The following is a 13,792-nucleotide window of genomic DNA, read 5'->3' on the forward strand; positions in this document are numbered from 1 at the left end:
GAGTGAGCCATGGCACATACTATAGGTAAGATTTAAAATACACACACACTAGCAGAGAAATTATAGGAAGAAGAGGGGAAAGGGCACTAGAGCAGTAGAGTCAGAGAACAGGTTGTGGATCCGGGCCTTTTTCTTCTACTCTTTGAAGGGACCCCTCTCTCAAAATAGGTTTTGACGTCTGAGTTCCAGATTACCATCAATACCCCCCAGTTGTTGGCCTATTTTCCAGTCCCCATGTTTTTGTTCACCCTAGGCAGAGAGCTTCCACTGCTTTATCTGGTCTCCAGATCTTTGGCTGACATTTATTTAAGGGTTTCTGTTTGTGTGCGAGGGGAAGGTGATTCAGATAACATCTAAAAATAAATAATTTTCTGCAATAACTTCTTTATATGTACATACAGCCTTTTACTACTAGATCCAAGCACCGCTGAAACTGCATGTCTCTGCTTTCTTGTGAAGATCACTCCCCCTCTTCAATAAGGACCCCCAGTTTATATAATAAGAATAAACTACCTAGTTTTGAAATAACTGGCTTTCTACAGAGTTATTGAAAGTCTGCCCCAAATACTCCTGACAATTTGGTGTAGTGGTTAGAGTGTCAGACTAGGACAAGCTTTCTCAACCCAGGTTTCATGAAACCCTGGGGTTTCTTGATGGACCTGGAAGGGTTTCCCAAATGGGCGGGAGTTAATTAATGTTAATTTGTTTTAAAGATTGTTAAACATTTATTGGGTGATATGTCCATATAAGGACATATCAACCCATCCACCCCCAAATGGCCAATGATGAGCCTAGATGGGGTAGGAAGGGAGGGACCCCAGGTGGGCCTGTCCACAGCTATGCTTCCTGGCCATATTGCGCACACTTGCACCACTTCTGAGGTTTCTTGAAGCCTGAAGAATGTTTTAGGGGTTTCTCAACAGTAAAAAAAAGTTGAGAAAGGCTGGACTAGGATGTGGGAGACGTGAGTTTGAATCTCCAGCCTGCCATGGAAGTTTGCTGAGTGACCTTTAACAAATCCTTCTCAGCCCAGCCTACCACACAGGGTTGTTGTGACAATAAAGGAGAGGAGAGTGATATAAGCCTCTTTGGGTCTCTATTGAGAAGAAGGGGCATAAATTAATTAAACCACTAACTCGTCAGTTACTTTAGTGGTATATCCTATCCATGCCAATTAAGGGTGGTGAAAAATACTCTTGCCTCTGGGAGAGAGATTTGTCACTCCCCTTTAAAATTTAAATTTAGCTAAACTGCATTCTTGCTTGCTGGAGTCATATCCAGCGAAGGAGCAAACAGCCTTAACAAAATGAAAAGCCATTTACCAAAGGGTAGTGCGTGACTGACAGAAATGTGACAAGTCCAGCTGTACCCGGCACTGTGATGCAGTGATGGAGAAAGAAGGACCTGCTCTTCCTCAGCCTGTCCCCCATCTTTCAAAGGCAGAGGGGCCTGATTCCTCTGTGGCCCTGCCAGCATCCTGCTGGCATTAAAAAGAAATTCCATCTAAACATCCAGAAGAAGTTCCAGACAGAGCGGTTTCTCAATGGAACAGGCTTCCTCAGGAGATGGTGGGTTCTCCATCTTTGGAAATTTTTAAACAGAGGCTAGATAGCCATTTGACGGAGACGCTGATTCCGTGAAGGCTCAAGGGGGTGGCAGATTACAGTGGATGAGCGATTGGGATGTGAGTGTCCTGCATAGTGCAGGGGGTTGGACTAGATGACCCAGGAGGTCCTTTCCAACTCTATGATTCTGTGATCCTGCTGCTCTATTGTGCCTGGGACCACTTCAGCTGTGTCTCCATTGCAATGAGGAAGACACGACGGCAAAGTCAGGAACCTAAAGGTTGAGCCACAAAGAAAGTTTAAAATACAAATATTTTATTCTAAAGTGCACATATTTAAAAAATCAATACATGTGGATTATCTATTGTGTATTATTTCACCATAATACATGGAACTGAGACCAAATGCGTTTTGACCCAAAGAGTCTTCCTCAGTGGTCAAGTTATAAAAAGCACGAATACTGCAAAATGTAGGGCTTGCTGGGTGGTAAAGTCAGTATGGTGCTGCTCCAACAAATCTCTGCATTATGTAAAATTGTCTGGTATGGAGCCCACGCTTTAAAATACAATTCCGAGCCCCGCTCTCGATCAAAAGTGCATTCTCATGTGTCGTGAGGGTGGGTGGGTTTCTGTCTCATCTGTGCTTTGCCACTGGAGCAGTAGCAAGGCAGAGGGGAGGTGGTCTCTACAGCTAGAGTCCATGTGAACGCCCTCCCCCAATTCCAGATCCTTTGTGTGATGAAGTATGCAAAGTGGATTGTGAAAGAAGAGACGTTCAGCAGCACAGAAAGCATTTTGGGGCATAACCAGCAAAAGCAAACTTGAGTGAGGGGTGGCTGGAGGGGATTAAGAGGGCTCCATACAATCATGTAGGGTGCGTGTATGTGCATATCAGTGTTTGCCGTCCCTCCATTTCTCCTGGGAGTCCATAATAAGGGAAGAAGCATGGGTCACTGAGTATTGATCCCGGCCTTTTCTACTCAAGACGATTGTGACAGCGATAAGCTTTCCGGCTGGGAGATGGAGAAGAGAGAGAAGCAGGCATGACAGCAGTCACACGGCAGAGATTTGCTCGATTCCTTCAACACGGTAGCTTTCCCTTCCCGTGCTCTACTCCTCCCATCGTTTCTCCTCCTGTCCCAGGAGGGCTTTAGCTTAACCGTGTAGCTGAGTGCTATACCAATATGTCAAGTACTGATTTTTTTGCAAAGCCTTCTAGTGGCACCCCAGGGATGGAACGGCAGCCTTGGGAAGTGGAACAAGGACAATGCAGCTCTTCCCCTTCATTGTGAGCTTCTCTTCTGTCTGCTTTTGTGGCTGGGAGGTTATGGCGTGGCCATGGTTCTAGCCTGCTGCTATCCAGCCATAAAATATCATTCCTCGCAAGAGACTCAAAGCTGCATCTTCTGTTTCCTCTTACATTGCTCTTTCCCACTAAACCAGGGGTAGTCAACCTGTAGTCCTCCAGATGTTCATGGACTACAATTCCCATGAGCCCCTGCCAGCAAATGCTGGCAGGGGCTCATGGGAATTGTAATCCATGAACATCTGGAGGACCACAGGTTGACTACCCCTGCACTACCCCTGCACTAAACTACTGGTATTGACTCCTGTGAGCATATGCATTCTTGTCACATGGTCCCCATTGCGTGCAAAATACTTGTCCCCTCCACACAGAAACCCGTACAAATGTATTAGATGTAATGTTACAAGTGGGGCTTATGTAGGCATTATTAACTCAGCAAGTTTCTCCTGTATTTTACGTTCAGGCTTCCAACAACCTCCTGGTCTCCATGTGTGGTCTGAAGAGCTGGTCTCCTCGATCCCAAGGTATGGTCTTGAAGGCACAGAATCCAGCAAGCTTGTAATAGTTTCTCAGGTTTGGATCCAGGCCTTGCCTAGATGAAGTTGCTCCTGTGAGTTATGCAGCAATTATATACATTGAATCAATAAGTAATAAACCATTGCATTAATCAACTTTCAAACAGTGGTAACTGTGTCTTCCCTTCCTTGTGTGACTCCCTGCCAGTAGGATAGCTGTTTGCAGGCTGCTACTGCTGGTTGGGCTTCAGATACTGGTCTGAGAAAAGCCCTAGAATTGTAATGGTTGGTGTCAGTTACTGTTTTCTTGACTGTTGAGTCACGGGAAGCTTCTGACAAGGAAATTTGATTTGGTTCTACTTGAATGTGTGCATGCAAATGATGCGTGGAGGGTGTGTGTACAAGGTAGGTTAATGTCATGGTATTCCCACTGCTGCAGTAGCAGGGAGGGAAAAGCAGAAGTGTCTGTGAAGCTCAGCTGAGAACTGAGAACAGCAGTGTTTAATGCAAGAAAACCATCACTATACATCCAGCACATGCAAGTATGCGCCCAGCAGGTTTCCAGGTAAAGTCCCATTTCGGACAGTTTTTTTCATCTGGTCTTTTTAGACCACATCATTGGCATTCACCATCTCACTACAGAGCATTCTTGCTTCCAGACTGTGATAAAATTGCACAGGGGCTTTAAGGAGAGTATCAATGTACATTTTGGTGAAGGAGTTGTTTGAAACCGGTGGAAACCTGCTTCATACAGGCAAGCAGGTGAATGTGCTTGACATGTGAGATTTTTGTTGTTGTTGTTGTATCAGATATTGTATTTCCACAAGGTGGTTCTTCGGTTTGTTTGATACACACGTTTTGTTCTGATCACAGTGTTCCTGTCATTGCCACATGTTTGAAATCTGAAAACGTGTTTCAAACAGAAAGGCAGGTAAATGTGCTTGACATGTGATTTGTTTTTTTTTTTTGCATCAAATATTATTGTTCTCTCACAAGGTGGTTCTTAAGTTTGCTTGATACACATGTTTTGTCCCGATCACAGTGTTCCTGTCGTCGCCACATGTCGATGGGTGCTTTCTGGACAAGTTGATAAGGGGACATCACTGGTGAGCAATGTCATGATTGGTTGGAGAGTTTCCAGGGATGCCTAAGAGAGGTTGCATTTACATCTATTGCATCTGTCCTTACGTCAGAGAATCCGTAGAACAGTAGCATATAGTGACTGTCAACACAGCAAGACCCACGAGATCACCTTGGACATAATGCTTCAATGCATTGCCAGTTCTATTTTATATTTTCAGAGAATCCGAAATATTTTGGCTGTGCTTGGCTTGGTGGATAATAAGACGAGGGAGGAAATAGGACACAAAGGAGCAAGTACTAGGAAAAGGGAGGCAGATTAATTTTACAAGACTTGCAGTCTAAAAACAACTGGTTATTACAGAACCTCAGAAAGGCTGGTTCTGCTCTTCCCCTTCCTACTTGATAGGAAATGTATGATGTTGGTATCAGACCTGAGACGGTCTAGATGCCTCAACTGGAACGATATCTCTGCATTTCCCTGGCTCCATACATTTTGTGGTATCCTGAATTAAGCACTATGATCCATGCTGGGAAATCTTGGATTCATGCATATGCTCATTTGAGACTGCTTTTTCAGAATTAGTCATGATCCTAGATATTTTATATTAGCAAACTATGGGCATGAAATACATCGGGTTGCCAGGTGCCCTTGGCCACTGGCATCGGATGGGGGTGAGGGGGGATAGGTCTGCCGAATCCAGGCTGGGAAATTCCTGGAGATATGGGGATAGAGCCTGGGGAGGACACAGACTTAGTGGGATATAATGCCACAGAGTCCATCCTCAGAGCAGCCATTCTCTCCAGAGGAACTGACTGCTGTTGCTTGGAGAGGGGTTGTAATTCCAAGAAAACCCCAGGTCCTTAGGCTGCATCTCCAGAAATACTTTTTCCACTCCTCTGTGGTGAAATTGAGCAGGATATTCTGAAAAAACCTGCAGCCCCAGAGCAAGTTGTAACAACGTCACTTGGGCCTACCACCACCAATTAGAAATGTTCTTGCTGTTACCCTTTTAGGGAAGTGTTGGGCACCTCCTCCATGTAGGTATTGAACGTTTGTTCATGGCCATCACTCTGATCCTACCTCCTGCCAAACAGCTCCTCCGCAGAAGCCTAACAACTGCCAGCCACTTCAGACTTAATTAGCTGTTGCAATGATAGATCATTAAAAAAAAAACCCTCGTCATCAGGATTGCATTGATTCATCTGAACTCTTTGTAAGTTACAGCACCTTTTTTGTTTTTGCATTAGAAATAATATTGTTAATTCTCTGGTCTGCCCCCGCACCCAGTTGCCATGGTATTTGAGAGCCTTTAGTCTGCTACAAATCCCTCCACAAAGTGAACACTCCCATTCAGCCAGCTCATCACAGTGTTATGCGCAGAACAAAACCAGACTCTCGCTGAATGCTAAAAGTGTGACTGTAAGTAGTTGCTTGTATTGCACAAGGGAGATGTTTTCTCACGCCCTTGGGGAAGCAAACAAAATGTTTTGCCTAAAGAGAGGGAGCAAAACTGCCTCACGGAGGAGAGTGGCTGCATCAAAATCTGACAGCCAGTCAGAAACCCATCAAAGCTGAACGAGGTTCTAAGAAGATCAATACTCTTTTACTAAGCAGCAGGAAATTCTAGGTGCAGCCTTTGGCAAGGTCAGTTTTCTTGTATTTAGGAGGATGCTTAAATTGTTTTGGTAACGTGGCCACGTTATTCAAGTTACAGATGTTCACGCTGGAGATATAGGTGGGAAACGACATCCAGATTAACAGCTCGGGTCTTTAAAGTACTTTTGGTTCCCCTGAAAAAAGCAGCATGCCCTGAGATGTGTATCCCCCCCCCCCATGACTTCTCATTCCCAGACAGCTGCAAAAGCTCTTGTTTGTTGGCTGAGTTCCAGTTGCCCAACTGGTTTCTTCGGCCCCACCCAAGAAGGAGGTTTAAGTATGCTGTCTGCTTCTTTTAAAGTATGTCTTGGTTTTTTTCAGATATTTCTGTGCCACTTTCCCCCAAAAGTCCTAATCAGGGCAGTTTACAGTAAAAACAATAAAACAACTACAACAAAAACAGCAGACAAGAATAAAAATAAAGCTTGAGGCACGAGTTAGTCAAATGTGATTTTTAAAATAGAGGCCAACAGAGCAGAAATCCTTTGGTCCCATTTTCTGGAAATGATTTGTCAGGTAGAAGCAGAACCTTTCGAGAACAATCCCAATCCTGTGCAGAAGGATATCTTGTTCGAGGGTATCAAATGCCATTAAAAAGTCCAGAGGAAGCAGCAGAATTGTATCCTGTCTGTCTCCCAAGGGGATCTACAAGGGGATCAAAGCAGCTTCAGTCCCCTAACAGGGTCAAAAAGTCTACTCTAATATCTTTGGAGAATGTTTGGAGCTGGGCAGCCACTTTCTTCCTTGTACCAAAAAGGAAGATTAACTCTTGGTTGTTAGTTAGGCAGATCATTAGACTTGGTGAAGAGGTTTATTTTAGGAGGCCTCTCAGCTTCTTTAGGATGGCTGGGAAAACCACCCCTTTTGGTGTAGAACTGACCACCTTCCAGATCCACTGAGCCTAAAATCACTGTCCCCCACCTAGAACACTCATAATTTCAGCTCTTCTAGATAGGGCAACAGGAAAGGGAGTTGGAAAGGGAGATGCACAGCTGCAACTCTACTACTTATGCTGGTGCTTTGTACCAAGACTCTAACTGGACACATCTGTGGGAGGCTCACACCACCCATCTCATCACACCACCCATCTTGGTAACACAAGCTAGGTCTGTTTCCATTTTAGGAGACATACCTTGTGTTAGCCTCACTTTGGATTTCCTCTGGATGCAGCAAGTCAACTCGAGCCTTTCTGCATTTGGGCTTTCCTCCCTTCACTTCCCAGGCTGAAATCCATAATATGCTTTCTGCTTCTGCACTGAGTCCGAAGGAGTGCAGCATCCCATCATGCTTTGCTGCCTTGTCCTTTTTTTAAAAATGTGTTTTTTGCAAAAGGGCGTCTGCTTGTACCTTTGTTTTCATTGCATCCCTTAATCCCACCATTCTGCAGCCTTAATTGCTTCCCCCTTCCTCCCCCTTCCTGTTCTGAATATAATTTTTTTTAAAAACCTTGGGTTACAACATTATAACACTACTGTGCAAGACTGTTTTTTTTAAGCTTAGAAACAGCATTGTAATGTGATCCACCCCCTTTAAAAAAAAGGCAGAGTTTTCAGAACAGGAAGGGAGGATTATTTTATTTATTTATTTTTATTTTATTTTATTTTATTTCTATACCGCCCTTCCATATGGCTCAGGGCGGTTTATATACAACATCATAGGGGATACATGGAACGAGTCAACATACAACATAGTCAATATACAACAATAACAACACAACAGAGGTCCCAACAATAACAACGTAATAAGCTAAATTCCCTAGAGAGGTCAGGCTGCTTCAGGCCATGGGGGGGATGTCCGAGGTGGGGGGGACCTGTGGTCAGTCTCAGGGGAATGCCTGGTGGAGGAGCTCCCTTTTGCAGGCCCTGCGGAACTGTGGGCATTCAGGAGGGGCCATGATCTCTTCAGGGAGCTCGTTCCACCAGGTAGGGGCCAGGATGGAAAAAGCTCTGGCCCTCGTTGAGGACCGATGTGCTTGTTTGGGGTCAGGAATCACCAGCCAGTTGGCAGTGGCGGAGCATAATGCAACAAGGAAAGGAAAGGGGTTTGTTCAGAGTACTCAAAAGGGCAGATACGGCGAAAAAACCTGAATATGCATATTTCCACACTGAACAGCCCTGAATTAGGCCCCGTTAGACTCTGCTTGAAAAGATGAAACCAGCTTTTCTGGGGATTCCTTTGCTACGGGGCAAGTGAGGGGCAATTCGGGACTGTGTTTGAAGAAGCAGATTTCAATGCGGAAACAGACAAAAAAGTCAACCTTTTAAAAATGCAAATCCGAATGATATTGCTGGTGCAGAAACAATCTAGGTAAGCCCAACTCCCAGGGTTAAATCTAGAAGACCATGGTTTTAGACTAAATGGATTTGGTATTATTGACTTGGTCCTTTAGGGTTCAACAGTTAATCAACATGGCAAATAGTATTCCCTTGGTGGATAAATGGCCAGAAAGAGTGTGATTTTTCATTTTGCATGATCATTCTGACTTCCTTCATCTTATCTTTCCCTTGGCTGAGATGCTGGGGTGCTCCTCCTTTCCACATCATAATTGACCCTTGATTTCCCAAGTACTCCACCAGCCAGCCAAGGTCATTTAGCAAGCATCTTCAGTTTGCAAGCAATACAAAAGTCTCACGAGATGATGATATTGCATCTTCTAAGAGGATGCTTGTGAGAATACTGAATATAGTTATGATCAGTCCCATGACAACTGAGGCGTGAAGAGGCTCTACCCTTTTAAATAAATTTGCACATCTTGATGAGTTCCTTGACTTCTAAGTTAAAGCACATTGAGGTCTTTCAGGTGCAGAGCAAGTAGGACATTTCACCTGACTATCTGCAAAGTATTAAGTGACAGCAAAGCAACCCCGAACATCCTGTGCGTTTGGTGTGTGTACACATAGCCCTAGATCCCTAAGGGAGATAAGAGCAGCACCTTTCTCTCTTTTGTTCACATGCTATTTTTGGCAATAGGGTTGAATTTCTGTACCTTCTGCTTGTGCCAGATTGTTCAGGGACTGAGATGAGAGGATGGCTCTGGCTTTTACTGAGGTACCAAACAAGGTAGTAAAAGGGTTCCTATCACATTGTAATAGCAAACAGATTAATTCTGCAAGCTAACTGGTGATTAAAGAGACAATAGGATGGAGGGGACAGTGCTATTTCATTTTATGCGGCTATTCAGCTACCATGCTGACATCAGTGGAATGTTGACTGTGGTTTCACCCTCGTAGGGCGTGTCTGGAAAGTAAATGGAAAGGGCATGTGCATGGTGACAATTACAACCTTTTTATATAACTCTCTTCATCTTGATTAAAAATGATGCTTCTAATTAAAGGAGGACCCAAGGGTATGCATTTTCTTATAGACATACTGGGGAAGGCATAAAAATTGTTACGGAATTCCCCAGCAAATTGAAAGCTGAGGTTTAGATTATTTATATGAGAAAAGACACCTAAGTCCGAAATTGGAATGTTTTTAACATCAGATGTTTGAAACATGACAAAAAGTGTATCCTGTAGATAACTAGCTAAGCACAAGCCAAGCTACACATGAAGGGCGGAATGCAGATGTGTGGGAGTACCCTCTTCACAGATATCGACCAGTCTTTGGTTGGAGCAGGAGGGTTTTGCAGTGACAGAAAGGAGTATATTTCAGCGTGCAGAAAGCAAAGTGGGATTGCTTGTATTTAGTTATTTCCTTGGTCTTCTGAAAGGCAAAGAATGCATGTTTCATATCCAACATAGAAGAAAAGATATAAACACATAGTTAATTGCCATTGCAGTTCTGTTTCCTTGACCCTCAGATAACCAAATGCCAGTCCACAGACTTTATTGTCTCCAATGCTGTTCAGGCTTTTATGAATAAGTAGGTACAATGGGTAGGTCAGATGCCGACAATATTTGTTTACATGTTCTTGCAGTTTTAATGTGATGCGGGATCTTAAAAAAAATGTTTTATGTACTAGTCTCAATTCTACTACTACTACTATTTATTGCCCACTGCTGTCGGACGAGCCTTCTCATGGCAGGTTACATAAAAATACCCCACCAAAATACATTAAACATCCTTAATCCCCCATTAAAACAAGTATCCTGATGTAAAAACTCTCCCCTCCTACTCAACCAACAATTTCTGCTTCCTGGGCCTCAGGGACAAATTATGGATGCCGACTCCACTACATATGGTCTAATCTAGAGGGGCCTGTCTGATCTCCCATGCTCTGACCTCAGCCAAGGACCTGGAGGAAGAGCTCTGTCTTACAGGTCCTGCAGAACACAAAGTTCTTTCAGGGCCCTCAGCTCATTCCACCAGGTCAGTGCCAGAACAGAAAAAACACTCTGCAGGGGGCATAAGGCAGCAGGCAGTCCATCAGATATGTGGGTCACAGACCAAGTAAAGCCTTAAAGATCAAAACTAAAACCTTGAATCTGATCCGGGCTGCCACTGGCAACCAGTGCAGCTGCCTCAGCACCAGCTGGATATGAGCCCTCCAAGATGTTCCTGTGAGGACTCTAGCAGCTGCATTTTGTACCAGTTGCAGAGTCCAGGTCATGGACAAGGGTAGGCCAGCATAGAGCGAGTTACAGAAGTCATTTCTGGAGGTGACTGTCGCATGGATCAGCATGGCCAGGTGCTCTAGGGACAGGTAGGTAGCTTCGGCTGGTGTAGCTGGTAAAACACCCGGCGGGCTACACTCATGCTCTGAGCCTCCATAGAAAGCAATAACAAGCCAGTTTTGGGGGGGGGGGCAGCAGTTCTACAAAGGGCTGTAAAAAATATCTTCAGAAATTACTGTGTACCCTGTAGCCTGATTGACCTTTGTGTGTATGACCCTGAAGCTAATTCCTCCCGACTCAAGTGGGAATGTGCTTCTTATGCCGATGGTGGGATGCAGAGGAAATACATGGTATCAAAGCTGTTGCCTTGTGATTCTGAGCTGAGTCCTGGTTGAGTGAAGAAGGGAGAGAGGGGCTTACATTTCTTGATTGATTAATTGTATTTTTATACTGCCGTTCCCAGCACTGCTGGCTCTCGGTGGTTCACAATAAAACATCCAATCAACATCATAAAACCCTAAAATTAACCTCCCCTAATCCATGCAATTAAGAATGGCGGTGGCATAATTTTGCCTTCCATAATTTTCTGTACAGGCGCAAGTCAGACATGGTAGAAAGGGAAATGGAGTTGCCATGGTCTAGGGCAGTGCTTCTCAACCTTGGGGACCCGACCCCATTTGGGGTCACCTGGCCCCTTCCATGGGATTGCCAGGTTGACGGCGGCCCATGGCGGGTGGAGGCAGCGGAGCCATGGCACTGGCCGCCTCCGCGCTGCATCTAGATTGTTGTGCGTGCCACCCCCACTGCCGCCACAGTTGGGATTGCAGCTTGACGGCGGTTGAGGACTGCGGTTGAGATTCAGTTTCCATGCCTGCATGTGTTGAACAACAATTTCCAAGTCTTGTGGGTTTGTACTGCAGAAAGGGGATTCTTTTGGTGTACTGTGTATCCTGTTGCCTAGCACTGTGTACCCTGTAGCCTGATTGACCTTTGTGTGTATGACCCTGAAGCTGTTAGTTTGGGGCGATATCAACATCCATGCTGGGGGTCATTGGTAGGAACATCTCAAGTTTTCATAGTTGTCAAAACACCTGGGGTCTATCTCAGGTGATTTTTAGTCATGTAGCTCATCATATTCCTGATTAGGAGTTTTGGAGTCGTCTGTTCTGGAGAAGGGGAAATTAGTATAACTTCATTGGCAGGTAAGGTTTAATCTCAGGGTGGGGCTCAGCTCTTGAGGAGTGGGAAACCAATAGGATGATTTGCTTCCGGAGAAGGATGAATCTAGATGTTTTCTGGTCACCTGTTGGGGATTTTCCATCTGAGAGGGCTAACTCTTGGCTCAAAGAGCTAGTGGATCCATGAATTCAGAAACCCTTTGTGCTATAGACCTCACCTCCACATTTAGCCATTTGGTTTGTACCACAACAGAGATTTGGAGGTGGCAATTAGAGCCATGGTGGATGGAAACATGAGTGGAATCCATATGAATGCAGATTATTTATTTGGTAAACTTTTATCCTGTTTTTCCTTCTGGACAGCTCTGGACAGCATACATTATTTTGTGCCCCTACCTATATCAGTCTGGGAGAGAATGACTGGCCCAGAGTCACCCAGCAAACTTCATGGGAAGATGGAGAACCTGGCTGTCCTACTCTCTAGCCCAGCACTTGGACTGCTGTTCATACACAGTCCACTCGAAAGCCTGCTCAGTAGATCTGAAAAAGGAATACTTCTTTGCGACCATTATGTTTGAACAGTCATCCAGTGGTCATGTTTAAGGTGGTAGGAGGTATGTTACATCTGGGCCCTTGGGATACATTACAGAACCCTTAACCGCTTTCTCATACTAGCTTGCCAGGAAGTTCATAGGTGAAATCACAACCGTTTTGACTTGGACTTCATTTTAACCATAGAGTGAGCGAATGCACTAGATTCCAGCTTGTCAGAATTCATATGGATGATTTTCCATTAATTGTTCCCAAGGATATGGATGATATTCTTGGAGAAATGCAGGCTGCTACCTGCTACCTGAATTCATGTCCTTCGTGGTTCAGGAAATTGGCCAGGGCTGTCTTGGCACAATGGATTATACCAATTATAAATAGTTCCTTGGAAAAAAAGAGTAATTCTATCAACCTTAAAGCAGGCTATTATTAGACCTTTTTTTGAAAAAGCTTTCTTTGGAGAGCACACATCTCAATAATGATAGAGTGGGGTCAAACCTCCCTCTTCTAGAAGGTTCTGGAAAGAATGGTTGCCAGGCAACTCCATTTTCTGGGATGAAGCATTATCTGGATCCTGTTCATTCTGAATTCAGATCGAATTATTGTATATTACCTTGATTCCCCTATACAGTGTTCATTGCTGGCCAGTTAACAGGGGAAGTGTGTCTCTGTTGGTTCTCATGGGCTTCTCTGTGCCATTTTATACTATCAACCATTGAGAGCCAGCTTGATGCAGTGGTTAGCAGACTTCTAATTTGGTGAGCTGGGTTTGATTCCATGCTCCCCTCATGCAACCAGCTGGGTGACCTTCACAACCCTGTTAAAGTAATATCAAGACTCTGTCAGCCTCACCTACCTCACAGGGTGTCTCTTGTGGGGAGAAGAAAGGGAAGGTGAATGTAAGCCACTTTGAAACTCCTTTGGGTATAGAAAAGCGGCATATAAGAATCCAAATTGTACCCGAAGGAGGCTCAAAGCGGCTTACAGTCGCCTTCCCTTTCCTCTCCCCACAACTGATACCCTGTGAGGTGGGTGAGGCTGAGAGAGCCCTGATATCACTGCTCTGTCAGAACAGCTTTATCAGTGTTGTGGCGAGCCCAAGGTCACCCAGCTGGTTGCATGTGGGGGAGTGCGGAATTGAACCCGGTGTGCCAGATTAGAAGTCAGCACTCCTAACCACTACACCAAACTGGCTGTGTTTGGAACGGACATGACATTGTGAGGAAAGTAGGAACATCCAGCTGGCCTCATGGGGCCAAATCCTTATTGGAAATGGAGCCAGATTGGATTTATTTATTTTTATTCATTTCTTAGATTAGATTAGACTTTGTTGCCACTCACTTATAGGGTCTCATATCGACTTACAACATTAAGACCAATAAGG

At 44.6% G+C, this 13,792-nt stretch overlaps 1 protein-coding gene across 2 annotated transcripts in view; it reads left to right on the forward strand.

The window, feature by feature from the left end:
- The window catches only part of DGKA (diacylglycerol kinase alpha), a 95,277-nt gene that overhangs the window by 13,933 nt on the left and 67,552 nt on the right, over positions 1 to 13,792 (forward strand). Inside the window, exon 3 of one of the 2 annotated variants that reach the window (XM_077328814.1) lies at positions 3,334 to 3,394. In XM_077328814.1, the coding sequence (XP_077184929.1) occupies positions 3,334 to 3,394 (61 nt within the window). Of the gene's footprint in view, positions 1 to 3,333; positions 3,395 to 4,431; positions 4,492 to 13,792 lie in introns of those variants that run through there. The other variant, XM_077328816.1, reaches the window with a different exon arrangement.

Source organism: Paroedura picta, chromosome 3 (genome assembly GCF_049243985.1).
Source record: "Paroedura picta isolate Pp20150507F chromosome 3, Ppicta_v3.0, whole genome shotgun sequence".
NCBI classification, from domain to species: Eukaryota; Metazoa; Chordata; class Lepidosauria; order Squamata; family Gekkonidae; genus Paroedura; species Paroedura picta.